Source organism: Colius striatus, chromosome 10 (genome assembly GCF_028858725.1).
Source record: "Colius striatus isolate bColStr4 chromosome 10, bColStr4.1.hap1, whole genome shotgun sequence".
NCBI classification, from domain to species: Eukaryota; Metazoa; Chordata; class Aves; order Coliiformes; family Coliidae; genus Colius; species Colius striatus.
The window spans coordinates 19,784,481-19,806,241 of NC_084768.1; the positions used below are offsets into that span (position 1 = coordinate 19,784,481).

Sequence of the window (21,761 nt, forward strand, 5' to 3'; positions counted from 1 at the left end):
TAGAAGTAGGTCACCAAGAAGCCACATCAATAAAGTCTGGAAACAAAATAGGGAGGGATACTGTGTCAGCTATAGAACTGAGTAGTTATTATAAATGAACATCAAAAGTGCAGCTAGAACATTGCACCGGGTAAGTCATTTCATGGATGAAGTGTAAGTACACAGTAAGTGATACACTACAGCTTTCCCTTTGTAACTCTTCTGCAAAACTACTTTAAGTTTTAAACAGAAGTGGATGCTTTTTAAACTGAACTCATGATAACCTTGCTAAACTCCATCAAAAAGAAAAGCCATCCTGACAGCAATCCCTCTCTCACCACAGTTTAAAGATTTTCCCCAAAGTTACCTTAGAGCCACCTAGGTACAGATTAATCTGTAAACAGATGTGGTGCTTATGTTCTACAACTGGACAGACATGTCAGCCAAGATCTCTCATGGCCTGGACAGCAGGCTAGCAGATACCTCAGGGTAATCCTGCAGAGACAGCTGTCCAAGGTTGCCAGCCTGAACACACCGATAAACAGGGTCCACTCTCACCTTTTTTCCCTAAAATATTATGAAAACATCAAAGGTAATGTAACCTGCAACCACAGCAAGGGCAAAGCAGGTTAATTTAATTTTTTATATTTCTTTAGAAGAACAACTACCTGCTCCTGTGGGAAACTACCTTAACTCCCATTAGAGTACTTTCTCTGTCCTGGACTGATCTGATTTCAAACCTCTTCGAAGAGTCAGACCACTACAAGGAAAACAGTTACTATCCCTTGATAGTAAGAGCTTTGCACTTCAAATCCTTCACAGAGAATTAGTAGGGCCTATAATATATTTAAAAAAACCCATGAAAAACAAACAAAAAACCCCACAACACATTTAAGTGAGATAACCTCCTTCTAGTTGCTTACAGATAATTCACAGTTGCTTACTGGCTTATATATTTGAAAGTTAAGTATGACTGGCTGCCTCCTCCTTCCAAGCAGCAGGTTAAAGGTGGGAAGAGCTATTAAACCTAAATTACTAAAATGTACAGTTTGAGATAACCAGCCTAACACCCTGATGAAGTCAGGACCCAGATGATTTTGAGACACAAGGCTTCAGATGAATGCTGCTCTTACACTAAACACATATTTATCATTGATAGCCATACTGTGTTTTCAGACAGTTTCCTATTTTCACGCTTTTCTGGTTTTTTAATGCAGAAAAAACAATGTGTTTTGACAAAGAAATAGCAGAAAGTCAGTTGTTCCAACACAGGGAAGATTAATGTCTTCTCATACCACTGAGCTATTTAACTATTATTGTAACATTCCTCTCAATTATTTTTCCACAGAAGTTTCAGACATTCTCATTTTTGCAGCATGCAAACTCTCCTTTTCCAGCACTGGACTAGAATAAAAAAGATTTCTTTCCCTTCTTACTGTCCTTCCTTTCTCCTACACATTCACCATTTTGGTGAACAGAGGCTGTTTACACCACATTCCTGACTTCCCTATTAGTAACTGAAAAAAAAAATTAGAGCAGAAAATGCTTAACTTCCGTCTGTAAAGCTTGTCTACGCTGACAAAAAAAAAAACAAAACAGCTTTCTTCCTTAATTTGATTTAATGGTTATAATGACTTAATAGCTATAAACTGAGAAATTAGCAACCACTGAAATCAAAATGAGGACTATTGAGTTTGAAATGGCCTCAGTTTACACTACTCTTGTCATTGCTTATAGATTTTGATGTGAACAACCACGAGGACTTCTTTAAGCAGAGGAGTCACTAGCTGAGGACACGTGAAAGAAAACTGCCGTAAAGATTTATGGCAAGACGATAAAACTTTTTTTGCTACCTTACTATGTAGGATATAAAATTTGTTACCTCCAAGGAGTTTAGGCTATTTGAAAACTTTGGTGAGCAACGCCTTAGCTAACAGAAGGATTTAAGGAAGAACCCCATGAAATCCATTCAGCGGGGTAATCAATCACTCCACACCTCACTGACATCCTACACAAGGGCTGCCAGAGAGCAAGAGACCTCATAAGCCTGTGCCATCTAGAAATAAATCTTCTCAAATCAGGTTTAAAAAGGACATGGATTCTTAAAAATTATCTTTTTTTTAAACATTATATTCTTTTGCCATAGCTTTCTATTTCTGTTTTGGTCATTCCACTCCATTTTCCTGATGTCTTATTTCCAAGAGACCCATCACCATTCTGAATAAAAAGAAGGAAAATAATTACAAAAATGTACCTCAAAATAGCAAATGTTCAGTGTTACTTGATGAGAAAGTCTAATGATTTCCTAGCAAGTGTGAGCACCTTGTGCTTTTGATGTGTGATGCGTGTGTTCCAGTATACTCAAACAAGCTAGGAATCCCAGCAAAAGGCAGCAGCTTGGCTGTACAGCCTGAGGTATAACCTCATGACATAAGTAAACACCTTTTCAGGAAGCTTTAAGTCTCCTCTTCTTTCAGAGCGCCTGTTTTTCACCCTACTCTTGTCTGTCAAGATAAAATATTCAAGATAGAAAATTAGCAGAAATCAGTCAACCGTTGGCAATGCCAACAAAACATAGAAGTGTTACCCAGTGGCACAGGGTCTCAAATGCCATGGAAAGTATGACAGAGCTTCAGGTGGTTTAATTATTCTGGTTTTCCAGGCTCTATTGCAATATAGTTTCCTCCCACAATCTACATTGAGAGTTACCTACTTCGAAATAATGATTTAGCCAAACACCTGGCCCTGTCCACAAATGAAGAGAAGTTAATCAGTGTCAGCTATCCAAACACCTTCATACCAGTACTCCATCCTACTGTCACTGTCAGGAGACAAGTTTATTACATTTTGAAGGTCAACAAAACTTTGCCTTTGGGTTTTTTTTTTTTGGGGGGGGGTGGGGGAAGTAGGGGAGTAAGCAGACATAACCACTTGAATGAAAATATCCCCTCTGAGGGCATCTTGTCCCACTGACCTACAGATCTAACAGCTCATAGGGTGAGATGATTACTAATAGTTACAAGAAGATCTAAGTACAGTTACAGGCTTAAAGGTATCCCAACTCAAAAGTATGCAAGCAAAGCACTGTTGATGTGCAGGAGACCTGAATTCTATTGCCAATTTCTTGTATATCCTAGGGCAAATTATCTGGCCTCCTTGTGCCTCATTTCTTTACCTTCCCAGCTCACAGCAACACTCAAACAAAACCATTAACACTTTGGATGCACTCACAGGGCAAGGCAATGAATACTGCAAGTAACTGAAACTGATTTTTCCTTCCTTTACCCCAATGGTCAGCACAGGAATTAAGTTAATTAATTCATTAGACAGATAGTGACCATTGGCCCATGTTAAAATGGTACACAAAACTGAAACAAAGTGATTATTGCATTCTTTAACGAGATTCAAAGATGGGATCCTCCCTTCCCAGCCAGGCAAGGGCTACTTTCCACACACTTTCCTCTGACCCTCATAGTACACACTGTGCTGACTAAGGAAGCATCTGTAGCCTAACTTGTATTACTGCACTAAAGAGTCAGCTAAATGAGGGTGTGAATTACCTCCACTTATCTCAAGCCAATCCACTGACTTGAGTAATCAGAAACTGAAGAAAGCAAGCAGGTTTTTAACTCTATCTGCCATACAAGTACTAACCATGGAAAAGAAATACAGAAGTACCAAAGCCATCCACATTCCCTGCAAGCCTTCACTGGCAAAAGGAGACGTGCTTCAAAAGAGGAAAAACACAGTTAAATGATGATGTTATATTCCATGGAGTCACTTTAAGTTCTCCTGTGCAAGATACCCTAAATAATCAATGTGACATAAATTTCTATTTCTATTTCAACTTATTCAGCCTAAACATAACACTGCTATTCTAGTGCTGGGGAACATCAGCCCTCTCACAGGAGAGCTTGAAGCAGTTATGGGTGCAAGGTGGCTTGCTGCCATGTGGCGATGGCTTATGCCCCGCAGACCACTGCTGTCTGCTAAAAGCAGTTTCCTCCCTTTCCTTCTCACTTCCACACCACTAAATACCTTGCAACTGATATAGAGATGCTGCATGCAGGCAATGCTAACCACTTCTCATCTGGCAAGATAATGTTCCCTCTGGCGCTGGCCAGCCCCAAAGTGCTCAGCTGGCTACCGGGCCTACACAAAACCACTGCCAGCAGGAAAGACTGGGCAGCAGCACAGCTCCAGACCTGCATTCCTCGAGCATTAAGCTTTGTCTGGAATACTGATAAATTGTCTTGCATTCCTTCATGCCAAAAAAGCCCTGAAGGCAGTCTTGACAAAACCTCTTCTCCCAATGCCCTGGGATTGTGGTGGTGGGCATCCAACATTTATCACACATGGGTAAAATCCACATAAAATGTCACTTCCTAATTAGCTTCTCTCTCCTTATCAGAAACTTCATGTCAAACTCCAAGTTCTCATCCTCTTTTCCAATATCCTGACTGCTAATACCTTACTTAAGTTCCCTGCTGACCAGAGTACAGAAAATTCCTGCAGAACTAATGCTACAGTATCTCTGGTCTACCCAACAGATTTTTCTATGTTTTTTTTCATGCCATCTAGATTGAGAATGGGACTGGAGTGAAGAGGTTCTGCTGAACCTTTTGGACTGTTACATGAAAGCCTAACACTAGCAGGGATTAAGTCTAAGAAATGGGCGATCATTTTCAGTCACAGGTTCCTAAAAGCCTCTCTACTGTTTTCCATTCCCACACCTCCCTAGAAACAAGGGCTGAATACATACAATCCCCTCCCATCTCCTGACACTCTACTGTGTAGTCCTGCATCCACTTCCAAATGCATTTGTCATTCTTTATTTTTGCTATTTCCTTTCTTCTCTTGTCCAGGCTACAAATTCCAAAAGGCAAGCAAAGCAGCCACGGTCTGCAAAACACCAAGCACTGCTACAGTGTTAATAAGATTAATTAACACAGAAGAAAACGGGGCATTTTCAATTAAACCACTAACTTTCAAGGATGGAGACACAGTACTACAGGAAGGGAAAAGGTACCTGCAAGTTTTAATCAAGCCAGAGACTAACAGAGAAGCACATGCATTCTTATGCAAATCGACACCAGAGGAACAGCACATCTGCTGAACTGGGTGTTTTCCCACAGTTAGTAGAATTGGTGTGTTTAACTAAGTGCCTGCCAATGCTTGCAGTCTAAGAGCTATTTTTTAATGGGGTATTCCCAGCTGCAGGGGGAAAAAAAATCCCTTTAGATAATAAGAGATCTAAACCCATTTACCATTTAAACCATTCTACATTTACTTAAGTGCAAAGACCCCTCCCTCATCCCCAAGAGCTCATTACTCGCACTACTCCAACTTACTTTATAATGAAAAATAATCTCTATTTTTGGAGAAGCGCTTTCTACAGTTTTGTGACCTTTTGAAACCCCATTAAAGAGAATTAACAAATGTTATTCTCCTCTGATCACTTTTATAAAGGCTGTCTGAGATAGGAGGGTGTCAAAACACACAAAAGACTCTGTGAGAAGTTTACACACAAAAATGCAGTAATTTTTCTTTTCACTTGGTAACTTTCCTCGCAGATACAAATCTTATTTCTATGATTACTATGTGCCTTTTCAGAGGATTTCCAAAGAATTCGGATGAAAGCTTAACTCCATGACCTTGGGGCTAAGAAGGCACATATGCCAGAAAACGCTGAAATCTCAGCTATTTTTTTATAAAAATCTATAAATATCAGTTGAAAGGAACCCATGATCTCATAATAAGTCAACGGGTCACAGTTATGCTCCTCTTATCTTCCCTTTTTTTTTTTCCTATTGTTTAAAAATAGGAAACAGCACCACATGAAAATGTTCAGCCAGAGATAAATCGTGTGACTGAAATACGGGAGTCAGGAAATTGGTGTTTTAAAATAATGTCATCCTCATTTTCCCCAACACACTCTAGTATTGTTGATGCCTCCAAATATTTAAGTGACTTAATAAATGAGTAACCTAGGCAACATTCACAACAACACAGCCAGCTGAAAGGACCCTGCTAAAAACTCCTAAAAAAGAAAATACCCAGCTATGTATAAATTAACAGCAATGTTACATAAAAAAAAAGGAAGGGGAAACAGTTTTAACATCAAAGGGATAATTCTGCAATAAAGTTTGGGACTAAAGCAACCAAGAAGAAAATAGGCTATATCCATCCCTCGGCTGCACTGCAAACACACAAGTGAGCAGAGTTTAAATAGCTGCAGTAGCACAGAGGACCCATAATTCACCTTCTACCCTCTAGTAAAGGATTCCTTGCAATCAAAAAGAGCTCTCAGAGGAACTGTCACACAGCAGGTATGAGCAGATCACCTTTAAGAGCACTTCAGTCACATCTTTTGATATTCCCTGCTGCTGGTTGGCAATGGAAAGCAATATCTCTGCCCACCACACACTACACTGTTTTTAATCTGTAGAAAAAGCAGTGCTTCAAAATCTTGGTTTTCATCAAACTCTACCATTTACAATGGGGTACCAACTAGATATCATTGCTATTTATCACCTCAACAAAATGAAGAAAAGCTTTATGCCTTCGTTATTTAACATTTGTACCTAATACACTGCAGCAGTTCAGACATCACTCCGGTAGGCATTGTCCAAACACACAGGAAATGCCGTTTTCCAGCCCAACAAGGTTTATCTTCCAAACCTGCTTTCACACCAGTTTTCTAGGCAAGTTAAAAATAAGCCTATTGATCTGAAAGAAAAGAAATGCTCATAAATTCTGACCTTCTCTACTTTCCACTACAAGACCAGTTGCACAGGCGTGCTGTGCTGCTCTTCAGCTGCTCTTTCAGCTTTCCAAGGGTCTCATCCACACCTTTGTCTTACCTCCCATGAGGTTCTTCATTAAGAGCAAACGATCTCCTGCAAGGAACCTCAGTTCCGTGCAGATTCATAAATGTAGCCACAAACAAAAGCTAACCCAGCTACATTATCAGATGTACATGGCTCAAGGAGAAAACCTTCTACTGCTACAACAGCAGTCTTCCAACTCTCAGATTGCCTCACTGCTTCAGTATGGCGTTTTTTTCATTCTTTACATTAAGTACACCCTTCATACCTATCCCTTGTCATACAGCCTCCAGATTACTTTTTCACCGAGCCTCTGGAGCTGAGCGATAAGGATCAGCAGAGGGAGGAGGCTGGCTATCCCCCAAGCCCCTTTCCGGCTGCCTCGGGCATCCTCAGCAGCTCCTGCACCACCGCAATGAAGATGCCGCCACCTGGTGGGATCTCCACTGGCCTGGGAGGAGGCCGAGAGGGGGCTGGCCGGACCCTCGGCAGGATCGTGGCTCACACCCACCATCTTCGCATGGACATCTCGGAAAAAGCCAGCACCACGACGAGGGCTGGAAGGAGAGGATCCACTGACAATGACAACATGCTATTCATAATCAAAGCCTGTTGGTGCTCATCCAAAGTGAGACCTTTCTGAAATGGACAATCTGCATTTTTAGGTACAGCTGTGGGCAACAGAAAAAGATAAAAAGGAAAAACAAGGAAAAGAAGGAAAAGAAGGAAAAGAAGGAAAAGAAGGAAAAGAAGGAAAAGAAGGAAAAGAAGGAAAAGAAGGTTATAAAGCTGCCTACAAACCCATTTTGAAGCAGGCTGTAAAGAACTAGAAAATCCTGAAAACAGAGTTGGGATCATTGATCTGAGAGTTGAGCAAGGCAGACAAGAGATTACTGGAACGGGTAACTCACAGAAATTGGACATTTTCAGATGGTTAGGAGATGCTTCTCTTGAGTGCTTGAAGCACAGCTATTTTTTAATCTCCACATGACACTACACGCATTACCATGGATTCAGTCCTCAGCGCGAGTGTAATATTTTCTGCAGGCCAACATTTAAAAGCCTGGAACTCAGTTTTGAGTCAGCCAAGAGACGTTTCTGTGTGGTTGCACAGGGTCTAAGGCTTTCTCTGAAGTCATGGCCACCGACACTATCTGTAGATCAATATCCATGAAAAAGCATGGAGCCCTTCAAGCCTGTGTTTGAAGAGCCTTCTCTTTCGGCCAGGAGAAGGGGGGGTGAAGAGGCTTATTCTGGCAATGAGGAACGTCTGTAGACTTCCCACAGAATTTGAAGATAAGGTGATGAAAATGTCCACATCCACTCAGCACTTGAGTCAGTACAACTACTATCATCTTCTAGCACCACTGCTAAAAGACAAAGACGTTTCCTAGTCCAGATAAGGTCCCAGAGCAACAATGTCTATCCCCAGGATAAACATTCAAGAATACTCTTCCCTGTGCCATTTTCTACGTACTTCAGCAACTCCTATTTTGACATTTCAGCACATGAGTGTTTGCAGTGAGTTTAGAGCAGGCACATTAGAAACGAATTTGACAGGTTTACAACCTGTTCAGACACAGACTGTAAGTCCCACAAAATCCGATTCTGCCCCCATCACATGCAACATTTAACACCAATGCTGCAATGATGGCTTTATAATTCATTGCTACAAACCCCATGGATGTTCAGTCAGCCACGCCAGGCATTATAATAGCTGTTTCCACAGAGCTGAGAATGCTGTAAATTCAGTTATTCTCCTGATGCTGCCTCCCAAAATCTGTTTCAAAGAGCAGAGAAAGAGACCTTGAAACACTGATGGATGCTCTCAAAATCCAGTTATCCCTTGTTCAGAGAAAAGAAATCACAGCATTAATCCAGGCAAGATACCTCTTCCCTCCTACCCATTACACACACGCCATGAGTCTGAAAGGAAGCCATCATCCAGAACACATGTTGATACATATTTTACAGAAACATTAGTTGTGTGTCAAACTAGTTCTTGGAAACATCATCTAACAACACTCACATGATTTGTGTTTCACAAGCAATTAAACCTATCACTCTGACAAGCAAATTTGATGTTCTCATTCACTACTCAAACATCAGGTTAGAGGAAACTGCTTACTCTACAAACTCTGTCCTTCGGTAAGGAAATTGTATTGCCATGGTTTGATTATGTCCTTGTTAATTCACTTAACCAGAAGCTGACGAACCTCCAGAACACGGAATAAAAAAGCTACACTTGAACAGCTGCAGCTAATGCAGGAAATGCAAAAATAGCCAGACTATGATTTAGATGTTGTAGAGAAGTCAGGCAGGGCCTCAGTGTCACACTGAAATCACATCCCATACATTTTAAAGTCCTACTGTATTCACGTCACTGTCATACTGCTAGCAAGCCACAGAGATCAGTAATGATGGTACTTTACTACCAAAATCTCTGTCCTTACAGACAAAGTTTTACAGGCTCTGCAACCAGAGCAGCTCCCCTCATTCCAGTAATTACCTCCTTGGACAAAGACAAAGTATATGGCACACCACTGCAGAAGAGAGATGGCTACTGAACTCCTTTTCTTTAAAAGAAGTGTTTCCACTGTGTGAGCCCCTTTTCAGTTACCTTTCACTTAGTACAACATACCAATTCAGAGGTCCATGTTCATAAAGACACATGGAAAAGAAATGCTCTGACATCAAAAGCTGCATTATTTGTCATACAAGAAAATGCTTCTCCAATTTTTGTATGCTAGATATTCCTTCCCTCCCCCAGCCATTCATGGTGAAATAATTAGTGTTAGTGTTCTCATTGTTTCCTAGACAATACAGACAATAAGGCTAAGCTTTCTGCTCCTGTTTTCTTTCCCTATGCTGCTGTTGTTCCTCAAACAACTGTGTAGGGCTTTACTTTTTATCCTATAAATAACACTTGTCACTCATAGGTTCGTAACCCATATTTAGTTGTGCACAAACACGGCACAGTTTCAGCTTGATTCATTGTCCACAAACTTCTCCAGATGTGTCCATGCAAGAAAAGAGACTAATAAACAGGAGGAAATAAACAAATACTAGCTAATCCGATTTCAATTTCACTGGGAAGGAGAGAAGACACTACTACATCAGATTCTTTACAAGGGAGAGAGATAATGAGTTGTTTTTAAACACAGACTAGGAATAATTAGTTATTGTCCTTGGGCTATGAGATGTATTTTTACATGCTTGAAGTCTATGCTGGTTTTTATAGCCTGTGAGCTAGCTGCTCTGTCACAGGGAATTTTTCCTCATTTATCTACATGTTAGTGTCAGACTACAAACACATCACAACAGATGACTTTATCAACAGCAATGTTTTTTCGCTGTGGCTAATTTTGAAACCACATTCCTGCTTCCACTCATACAAGATATAACCTTGGGTAACAATCAGATAGGCTGGTGCCAGACATCATCTTCTTAAGTACATTCTCATTTTACCTTTAGAAAGTATTCTAAACAAACAATTTGAAAGCAGTTTGCTTTCTTCGGAGCTCCCCTTGCCAACAGTAGAGATATTTTATTTTAGAAGGCTGCATTTCATAGTCTCAGCATTAGGCTGAGTGTAACAAATGAAAGACACACAAGAAACAGTAAGCTAGACATGGTGGAAGCTACTAAAAATCCCAAATTTCTATTACAATTAATTGTGGTAAGTATAACTTTGCTCATTGATGCACCAGACAGAAAGCAGACAGACAACCTTGTCCCACCACACCAGCTTTTCAAGCTTCCAAAACAAACACAAAGTCTTTGAACAGATTGTGCTTTCCAGAAAACCTGCAGACTGATCTTCCTCATTTGATATGGGCAAAGGCTAACACTGATGGTACCCACAATAATTAACTGTCATCAGCCAGCAAATCCCACAGAGTTCTTGCAGATAACTTATTAATGTCATCTTTGTGTTTCAGGAATAATGCAACCAGTAACAGATCAGCAATACAGGTAACAGAGAGCATTTGCTTCTAGTTTTGCTGGCCAGGGAAAACCTGGAGAATCCCTTTGGGATTCCGGGCAGAGGAGGAAGAGGACAGGGACAACCAGCAGCATGGCAGGAACCAACATAAAAAAGTAGTGATAAAACAAAGTGAGTTTACAGGTTCTCCATAATATGAGGCCCTGGAAACTAGTAACTGCACGTGCAAGCACCACAACTGTTGCCCTTTCAAGGACAGACCATCAAATTTGTTACAGAACAGAAAACAAGACATCATCCACAGAGATCTTCACTCTGAAACATGGAGGCAATTATCGCCAGATTACCAGAACAAACAAGAGGGAAAGACAAGGAAAAGATAAAACAGAGTTTCCACTATTTAGGTGCTGATGGAGAGATTAAGCCTGACTGCCTTTGAGCTGGGAGCCTAAACAAACCAGAGGCCCGGTCACATAAATCAAGCTAATTTTAAGAGCTTACATACCAAGGGGAGTTTGAGAAACAAGGGGAAACAACACCTGAACGCTGGCCAGACAGCTAAAGATTTGAACATCCTTTTTTTATAAATAATAAAAGTGCCAATTTAACACACACAAGTAAGTCTGTGGCCAGGGGACTCACCGTATCAGTACCTCCCAGGCCTTTAGTACCTCATTAATGCTAATCAGGGACGGCGCTGGCAGGCGGGCAGAGCTCAGTCCTGTGCTCGCATCCTGTACTTGACTCCTGGCGACACAAAAGGTTCGGATGCGGATCTCACCACATCCCCCCGCGGCCGCTGGCTCCGGCAGCGCATAACGCGGGGCATCCTGCATCCCGGCTGGGGAGTACCAGCAGAGATCCTACCACCGGGAACGGGGAGGGGTGGGGTGGGGGGGTGTTAAGGAGACTCGGGGAACTGGGAGCTTCGGCAGCGGGAGAAAGGAGAGAGAAAAAGTTAGGGGCGGGAAGTTTGCAGCCGCTCCTCGCTTCCAACCTGCCGCCGCAGCCGGCAACGGCCCCCAGCCCGGCCCGCCTCTCCTGCCCCGCGCGGGGCACGGCTCCGGGCCCGCCCCCCCGGCGCCCCCTTACCGTAGACGCGGACCCAGCCTTGCTGCTGGCAGACCGACTCCAGCAGGACGCGGTCCAGCGCGCCGCCCGCCGCCTCCAGCTCCTCCGAGCCCAGCTCCGGCTCCGCGAACGCCTCGGCCGCCCAAGCCGCCGGCTCGCCCGCCGCTGCGGGGGACGCCTCCATCCTGAGGGGAGGCAGCGGGGGGAGCAGACGAGGCGCCGCCGCCCGCCCGCGCTGCGCCCCGGCCGCGCCGCGCCTCGCTTCGCCTCAGTGCGCGCCGCGGCGCAGCTCCATCCCTCCCCTCCCTTCCCCGCCCCTCGTCCCCGCCGCCCCCCGCCCCCTGCGTCAGCGCGGGAGGAGGTGGCGGCCGCTGCCCTCCCGCTCCAGCGCCCGGCGGCGGCGGCGGCAGCGGTGGCCCCGCCGCGCCCTCAGAGCCGGCGGCATCCCGGGCGAACAGGCGCGAGCAGTGGCAGGCCGAGCGCCCGCGCGGAGGAGGCACGAGTGGACGGCAGGGCCCTACTAGGCCAGAGTAGTCGGCCGCCGAGGCAGCGAGCCGGGACCCCCTCCCCGCCATTCCCTCCCCTTCCCGCCCTCAGCTTCCCGCCCCTGTGCTGAGGGAGAGAGGGGCTGCGGGCGCTGCTGGTCGGTTGCAGCCGTTCCTGGCCTTCAGAGGCGCGGCCAACGGTAACCCGCGTTTGTCGCATCCGCCTCCTGCTCAGCGCCGCTTTTCCCTCGCGGGGCTTCTCGTCGCGGACCCCGAGGGGGTTCAAAATGGCCTCTGAGGGGTCTCTCCTCAGGCCCGCCCGCCTCCCGAGCGCAGGCCGATCCCTCCGGTGCGGGAGTTGGCTCTCAGTAGAGGCGGGAAATGCGGCTGGAAGCGGAGTTTATGGCATGGTAGAAGCATCCCAAAGAAGTAAAAGTCAGGGGATAAGCCGACTGGAGTCTGCTGCGGGACATAACCACGTGTGTCTCACAGAAGCCCCTTTTCTAACCTGCTAACAACATCGCAGGAATGCGAAGATGATGGGGTTTTGTCTCAAAAAGCTGCATGAGATGGGGCTTCCCGGGTTCAGACCTTTTGTTAGCCTTCATGTTGCACTTCACAGAGCATGCCTAGTCAAGACTGTTAAATCCTTCGTGCACTCCTGTACACTCTATGCAGTCTGTTTCTTTCAGGTACGTGGGAACGACATGGTGCCGGGGAGGAAGGAGGGAAACTGCCTTCATTAAGTTCGTTTCATTGAGGGGATTTGCTAATTGATTTGTTCTAAATGCCTCTTTACTGACCTCCCCGAGTACCAGGTTCTAATTTTCATTTCTTTCTTTTGTGAAGTTCACAGTGCTTAAGGTACATGTTCTTTAAAAATCCACATGAAATAGCTGTGAATATAGTGTGCATCTCACCGTGTCGTTTAAAATCATGAATTTTCAGGGCGGGTGAGCAGGGGGGTTAAGCTTGCTTTGGCTTTCTTCCCTGTAATCTCTTGGTCTGAGTTCACGCCCGTCCATGATCAATACGAACTGGGTAGATTCACCCAAGCGCATAGATGCGGTGATTATCTCCATGGTGCATAGAGGATTTAGCAAATCGGCCATCTCCTCAACGTGTCTCACTGAAATCTAAAGCTTAATATGGGCTATGTCTAAGGGCTCATCTGTACACAACTCCTGTGTTAGTGTGAAGGGGCTAGCAATTTTTTTTCTTTATCAAAATAGCTGTTGAATTGATGTGGACCTATAGTTACTGTACTGCCATAAAGCTGCTTTAGATACAGCTCTCCCACTTTCTATCTGTGTTTTGTGTCATCTTGTTTTATTTTGCACTACAAGAGAAGAAGAGATTTCACGCAGTGAGTTACAGCAGCAATGTTGAAGAGCAGTAACTTGCTTCTGAAAGCACTGTAACTGTCTGAGCTCTGTAGCTTGGCAGGTTGTGATCAGCTGCCCAAACCTGAATATTTGTCTTCAGAGTTCCCAAAAGTTTCTCTTGGGGGCTGGGGATGGACTTGCAAAGTGGCAGCTAACGATGCCCTCCTGATCCCACAGGTATTGTTGCATCTGCCAGGGAAGATGTAGTAACTATTTCAATGGAGGAAAATAAAAAGTCCTGCCAGCCCTATGACTAATTGATGAACCCTCGTTTCCTGTGGGTTTCTGTCTCATGCTTGACTGAGATCTTGACCTGAATCCTGTCCTACAACTGGGTCATTCTCTGCCCAGTTGGGAGCCCTGTTTTCTGAAATGGGATGAATTCATGTGGCAGTTTTTCCATTGCCTGTTGGGAACATGTGTCCTGCTGCAGTTTCCAAGCTGAATTTGAAGACAAACCTTCAAAATGTTTGGTTGTTTTGTGATCAGCAGCACTGGTGTACCCTGGTTTCCTACAGATTCATGACTCAGCGTAGGTCTCGTGGTATCTGCCATAGGGTGGACACTCTCAGCAGAGGCCTGCAGGATCACCCTGCTTTACCTTGCTGCCAGTTTTTTCTGCAGAGATTCAAACTCAATGCTTCCTGAGGTTGTAGGAGATGAGACACGGGATCAGGGGAAAAGAGTGATCCCGTGAGCTTAGCTTGATGGTGTCAGCCTCAATTCTCTGGGAAATGAGGACTTTAAAATTACATTTTTAACCAAGAAGAGTTAAACAAGGCTGAAATTTGGTGAAGATTTGTCCCTCCATCACCATGAAAAGCACAGGGCTGTTCTGCACAGAAGCAGCACAGCTGGGACTCCCAGTAGCCTATTCTGGCTCCTTCCTATCTCAGTGTCATGGTTTTCAAAGGACTGGGAGCTGAGGGCATTCAGACTGCACCTTCCAGAGCAGACATCAGCATAAATTGCTATAGTAATACTGTAAAGCAGTAGGAAAACCAATTTTTTCCTCCTACATTCTCTTTACCCCACTGCTGCTAATAGTACAACATATATATTCTCCAAGCTTATCATTCAGTGGACACAATCCACTAAACTCTTCTAGGTTTTCTCCTGCTACTCTCTCCACAGCCCCTTTCTTACTGTCAACCTCACAGAGATCTCTCTGTCCCTTGCATGAGTCTGGGGTCTTTAAACGCTGCAGCTGCAGGGAGCTTGCACGAGCAGCCACAGGGGGAAAGGGGGGTGAAACTGCTTTGAGAAAGAAAAGATAAGCTGGCATGTTGCGAGGGAAGGATGTGGCTGCTGAGCTCCTGCCAACAGGGAATAGTGGAGATTTAAAAAGCTGCCACACGATCCGGGGATGACAATTATGCAGGAGAGATGCAAGACACCAGCAACCGGTTCCCATTGAGTGAGGACTGGTTGTATCTGCAAGTATGATCAACCCATCCTAACAGCAAGATCTGGAATGACTGGATAGTGAGGTTTCTGACATTCACATGGTAGCAGGAAACAAAATCCATTCTCCTGCCTTAATTTGTGGGGTTTGGTGCAATATAAACAACAATAAAGAACAGGGAGGACTAAAATAGGAAGGCTGGTTTTGCAGGAATGACTGTGGCAAAAATAGATGTATTTTATAAATAAAGATGTCCTAGAAATTAGAGACTCCTGGGTTTCATGCTCATCAGCTCAGCTGTTCTGGCTAGGGGTCGCCTTTGCCAGTAGCATACAGGGGATTTGTGCAGGCGTAAATGAGCAGTAATATAACCACATGCATGAAATTCCCTTCATGTACAACAGCCCCATTAGTTGATCCACTCGTGGCTGTCACATTAACCCACAGGCTCTAGTTAAATTAGGGCTGGAGGTTTACTCAGAATAGGTTACACCACAGTCTTTGTAGGGAGCTGCATATGTGTTTCCATTAAGCTAAAGACCATATACGTTGTAGAAGAAATTGAACTGCATCAGTGTGCATTGAGAAAATAAAGCTGTTGAGCCAACCTTCTTCCAGGAGAACAGATTTGCATCTTCAGGAGTGAGCAAGTCTCTCTTCAGTGATCTTATCTCAAAAAAAGGTGATAATAAAACAAGAAAAGACGTGGAGGAGAGTGGCAAGGATAGTAGAAGTGATAGGATAGATACCATATGAGGAGGAAAGACTAGAAGAATAGTGAGACTCTGGTTTGGAAGAACAAAACCTTGGGGCAAGTGAAGACAGAGAAGTCAGAAGACATCATAGAGGTGGGGACCTGGATTTATTTACCTTGTGTGTGGCAAGAGGATGGGGCAGCACTTTTTTCTGTAGTGTTTAGTGGTAGGACAAGGGGTAATGGACATAAGCTGGAACACAAAAAGTTCCACTTCAACTTAAGGAAAAACTTTACTGTTGAGGTGAGGGAGCACTGGCACAGGCTGCCCAGGGAGGGTGTGGAGGCTCCTTCTCTGGAGGCTTCCAAACCCGCCTGGACGAGTTCCTGTGTGACCTGATTTAGGTGGATCTGCTTTAGCAGGGGGTTGGCCTGGATGATCTCTAAAGGTCCCTTCCAATCACTGCCACTCAGTGATTCTGTGATTCTTCACAACATGAGAGGGAAGGAGCATGGAGAGAAATGTTCAGGAGCCGGTTCTAAATCAGACAAAAGGAAGTACTTTTTCACACAACACATAATTACATTGTGGAACTTATTGCCACAGGATGTCATGGAGGCCAAAAGCATAAATGAATTCAAAAAAAGGATTAGACAAATTCGTGCAGCCTCCGGCTCAGGAAGTCTCTGAACTGCTGCTTACCGGGAGCTTGGAGGCTGCGCTGGAGGAAGGATCACTTTATACTCTCCCTCTTCCGATATCGCTTCCTAAACAACTGCAGCTGGCCATGGCCAGGCGCTGCTTACTGCCCAAGGTGAACAGCCTGGCAGTGCTTAGATCCTGGTAATTCCCTATGGATGGGGCCTTAGGGATCAGAGGCGTCTCCTGGTCAGATACAGGACAAACCCCTTATTTTGTTACCTCCAGCACGATGTGGTCCCAGCAAAGTCCATTGTGGCCAATCTTTGCTGATTTAGGCTGGTGTAATTGAGGCCAGATTGAGCCCTGAAACCTTCAGAGAGACTCTTCCGCTTTCCCTGCCCCTGGGATTAAGCGCTGAAATCTCTGAGCTAAAACCCTCTTTGAACGGGGATGGCAGATAATGCACAAACTGATTAAAAAAAAAACCCCAGTGCTGGGGAAAGTTAAATATTAAAGAGCCAAGGCCCAGTTTTAACTGCTGCTGCCGTCCTTCCTTCATCTCATGCCAACTGCCTCCAGGATACATATGCTGACACTGAATTTCTGCCTCACAAAAGCAGCCACAGCATGGGCTTTAAACTCAGCCCATTAATGCCGAGATAGGAAGCAGAAAAATAGAACAAAGGCAGCGAGGGGCTGCTCCGGCTCGCACCCACCATGACCTGGCCCGACCCATCCCTGCCGCATGGCAGGGTGGCTACCCAGCACCCCCTGCCCCAGCCAGGCATTCTGCTCCTCCACTGTTTCCTTGGACTTCCCAACATTATTAAGTCTAAAACATTTTGTGGCCTGCTTAGCCTTGTTATAACTAAACTATAATTTTCACTGACTGAGAGGAGGGATTTCAGAGAAACATCTGGTCTCATTTCATCAGGATAACAGCTCTGTCTCTATACACATGCCAGGATCATTGTAGCTCTCAGCTGTTCTTCACTCAACAGCCCCTTTCCAGGCGCCGTGTCCCGCTCCGTTGGGGCAGGCAGTGGGTCGAGGCCAGCCTGCTGCCATGGGAAACACAAACCCATCCTAAAAATGAGGACTTGCAAGAACTTGGCCTCTCAGCACTTGGCGCTCACTGTCTGCTAGGCTGGTGACAGTGTGCCTCCATGGGTGGGGTTACTGCTGTCCTTCCATCCTGGGGGAGAGAAAACAGAAAAAACCTATCCGACCAGGAAAACAGTAGCAATTTGCTCAGTAATCCCTTAGATTTTGCTGGTTCAGGATCAGGCCTACGATGAGCCATCCTAATCAATCTGAATAAACAGACCTTGGCAGTTTTCAGTTTCCTCTAAAATCACTATGTGGCTCTTGGAGGAAAATTTGGACCATCAAGAGGACACTGTTTGGCTCCTGCTCTTCACTACAAGATGTTAACAAAGAAGCTGTGACCCTGCAGAGATACAGGAGGGTCAGAGACTCCGCTTGTGAAGGTGGCATGTCCTACTTAATTCACCACTGTGGGAAAAATCCCTCTGCTGCCTCCACTCTGGAGCTCACAAGGCATCACATCTCATTTGGCATGTTTAAAAACCGCTCAAGTCAAATGGCCGAGTACCTGGAAGATTACCAGACCGCAGGTTGAGCAGCACAAATCACTGTATAAAGTGAACATTCATCTTCTGAAAGATGATGGTGTGAAGGTCAGCATTAATCGTCCTGAGAAAGTCTACCCCCTTGCTGTGCTTTTGCCTCAAGCAGGCTGTTAACTCTCTTCCCATCCTCATTCACTTCCATCCCTGCGTGCCTCTGAAATACAGCTGTTTCAGCATCATCCCCTCTCCTTTTTTCAGGAGATCTGGACTGTTTATTCTTTTCGGATACACAGCTATGAAGGGAGGAACCACTCAGAGACACAGATATTTGTAACCCAAATGAGACCAGCATTTTCAGATGCAACTATTGATTGTACTGGGGTTGCAAACTCCCTGGAGCAGGATTGAATTTCACCCTGCCTTTGTACCGGCTGATGGGATCCCACCCCTTCAATAGACTACTTCAAAATACTATTCTCAGCAGTGACCTGAGGTTGGGTAGATCAATATTTGTTTACTCAACTTTGATCTAATTTTCATATGTGCTTGGTAAACCAATTTCACCTGAGTGCAGCAGAAAGGGCTGCTCCTGCCTTTCACGTGAATCAGGCAGAAATGTCCACCCTCCCTGAAACACCGCCCTCTAAGAGCAGCTTGTGCGGAAGGAAATATGATTGAGTCCAAAGATGGTGCAATATGGTCCAAATGGACCATAGAAGGTGGTCCAGATATAAACCCTAGGGATTCTGTGGACACTTTGGGGTGGAGGGGTGACCATTTGAGCCCTTGTAAGCTCTTCCCTTCCAAGACTGTTCCATCTGAGAAACTTTTTTTCCCTCATTTAAGTCAGTCCCTTTGCATCATGTTGAGTGCAAAAATGTATCAGAAGTGCACTAAATTGGCCAATTTCTGCCTAATTGCTGAGAAATGTCTTCTCACCCTAAACAAAAGTATACAAAGGAGGCTAAGGGAGTAGCGTGAGAGAACAGCACCTTATCCTGCCCATGGGATGCTCCTGTGGTGAAATCTATCTTAATCCCATGCCCTTTATGAAAAGTAAACATGAAGGCATGCACAGCACTTACCTTTTTTCCCTCCCATGGGATTTGGGAAGAGAAAAATGAGAAAAGGCTGGTGCTGGAATAGAAAGCTCTGATTTTGGGTATCTTTTCTTTGAATCGATGGAGTGTGGAGATTGAATAGAAAGCTCAAGGAATGTCTGAATGTGGCCTTGCCAGGCTACCTGAAGTCTGACCAAAGGCACCCACAAGTCAGTGCAGGGCTCTTATTAAAGATGGTGGAAGTTCCTCTCTGCTGGAGATGCTCAAATCCTCTGCGCAGGCAACACGTTCCCTCACCTTGCAGGTTGGGAATATCCATCTGCAAAAAATCCTTCAGCTTGTCAAAAGCAGCCAACTGGCTTTAAAGCCCAAATTACTCACTGTTTTGCTTTAAAAAAAAATCTCTTTTTAATAATGGCTGCCTGTCTGCTGCAGCCTTTACTTTAAAACAAAAGAACCAGCCTCCAGCAACCTTCAGAACAGATCTGTAAAACTCTCTGACTGATTCTAACAAGCAAAGGCAAGACTGCAACAAACCTGCTGGCTTTTTCGTCATGATTGGACTGTCTTCAGGGAGCACGGGGCTGGCATTTAAAAATGGAGCTTTTGAACTAGTCCCTTCTCTTTTTTATTTTTTTTCCTTTGTGATAAAACCGATCTCTGGGACACTGGGGAAGTGACGACAGCGGTGCTGGGATGAGTCAGTGCAGAGGAGGCTGTGGGATGGACACGAGGTCAGGGAAAGGGTACATTTGCTGGGCTGTGCTCAGCCAAAAAAAGTTTGGGTTTTGTATTTGGGCAAGAAAGGAGGCCAACAAGGAAGTAATGGTTTCTTTTTCCCTATTTTTCTTGTCAGACTCCAGGTTAGCTTACTTGGCTTGAACTTTGAGAAAAGAATAATCACTAGATTTATCTACATGTCTAGGAACACGGGGTTTCTTTTTCTGACCTGCCTATATTAATTTATCCAGCTTGTCTCTGCTGTATTTTAACTGGCATTGCCCAAACAGATGGATTCCTTTCCTTTGCTATTGTGAACAGAGACATATGCAAATAAATAGGCACTTGTGCTCTGTTGTGTGGTTACCTAGAGAGGCTGTTGTTTGCAAACAAAAGCTGTTTGGTGTAGCCTGGAGATGCACTTCATTGAAAATACAGCCCAGGGGTCCCTCGTGCTGCCCCTTCAATGTTTTTCAGTGAGGACAGCAACATCCACTAAAGCAGAATTGATCAAGAGTGCTCTAAGATGCTGACATTTCAGAAGAAAGGAGGGGCAAAATATAGAAGCTCTCCTTCTCTCTCCTCCCAGTTCTCTTAACTTACTGTTCCTGTAGATGTTTATTTGAATAAAGGAAAAAGCACTGCTCTGGAGCACAAGCTAATTCATAACAGCTCACATATCTGCAAATACAATGTCCAGCTGTGTCCCCTATCCCGTGAGCAGACAGTTGACACTCATTACCCTGTACCACAAACAGTAGCTGCTCGTGGTTTTCCAGGGACTGGATGCTAGTGTGGGGAATTTCCTGGTGGACCACACAGAAGCAGTGACTGTGGCTGCTAGCTTAAAGCCAAGTCCAGCCCTGTCTCCCACAGGGAAGGCACCTGCTATTCCTCATCTGCAAAGGTGATGGGATAGAGATACGTCCCTTGCTGTGCACCTGTGAAGCACATGGGAGCAGAGCCTGTGCGGTGGGGTTGATGACCGAGGTGGGTTCTGGTCCAGGGCTAAGCATCGTGGTGACTTCAGTAACATATCAAGGTAGCTGTTGCAGCCTCAGTCTCTGTTAAAAATGCAGAAATCATTGAAGCTGCATGTCCATGTTTGTACTGGTTCCAGCTGTATTTCAAATAAAATGTAGGAATCCCAGGTTTGGGTGGGACAGAAGAAAACTGAGTCTTGGAGCACAAGACTTGTGGTGCTGGTCCCAGCAGCCTCCAGCCCACAGGGTGTAACCAGGATTTAGGGTTGCAAGGGTGGGATTCAGGGCACTGGAGTGACAGACAGGCTGTGAACATAAATGCATCTCAGGCACTTCAGAAGAAACACCTGAACAAAAATGCCTCTACTGAACCCAAGGTTATAACTACATGACAATAACAACAGCCACCATCACAGCAGTGATGGAGCTCTGCATTGCTGAGTGGCATTCTCTCCTGAGGAGTAGGTCTAGGCTTCTTTGGTTACCATGTAAGCTTCAGGTCTCAATCCCTCTGCCTTTGTTTTGCCTGTCAGAGTCTCTGAAGATTTTGGTGCTCTATTCCACTGGGTGCTAGTGCTTGGGTATTTATTTTAAGAGATGGGCAGCAATATCCTTCCAGCAGTCATACCTGTTGCTCATGCTGCACCTGTGTGACATTTGAGGCATCAAATGTTCTACCTCAGTTAATTAAAAATGTCCCAGAATGAAAACACTGCCATTGCTTTTCTGCCTTGCCAGGAATAAAGCACGGATTTGGAATGTAGATGACAGTGGTGCCATCCCTATGGGAGAGGAGAGACTCCTGAAGGTGTTGAGCAGACAGCAATGCTTATTGGCTGCAGTGGAGGGAGCAGGCAAGCAGTATGGGATGGTACCAATTTTACAGTCCCTGTTCTGCCCTTAATTACAAGCTTAAGTGATGGCTAATAAAGATGATCCAAAACAAATAAATTGAGCTGCCACTCTAATT

The 21,761-nt window shown here is 44.8% G+C and overlaps 1 protein-coding gene across 3 annotated transcripts in view; it reads right to left on the reverse strand.

Moving 5' to 3' along the window:
- RASAL2 (RAS protein activator like 2) overlaps nucleotides 1-12,016 on the reverse strand; it is a 187,673-nt gene extending 175,657 nt beyond the window's left edge. For all 3 annotated transcript variants that reach the window (XM_062004135.1, XM_062004134.1, XM_062004133.1), the window contains exon 1: nucleotides 11,845-12,016. In XM_062004135.1, coding sequence (XP_061860119.1) covers nucleotides 11,845-12,007 — 163 coding nt within the window. In that variant the 5' untranslated portion in view covers nucleotides 12,008-12,016. The remainder of the gene's footprint in view (nucleotides 1-11,844) is intronic.
- Nucleotides 12,017-21,761: the final 9,745 nt, after the last annotated feature.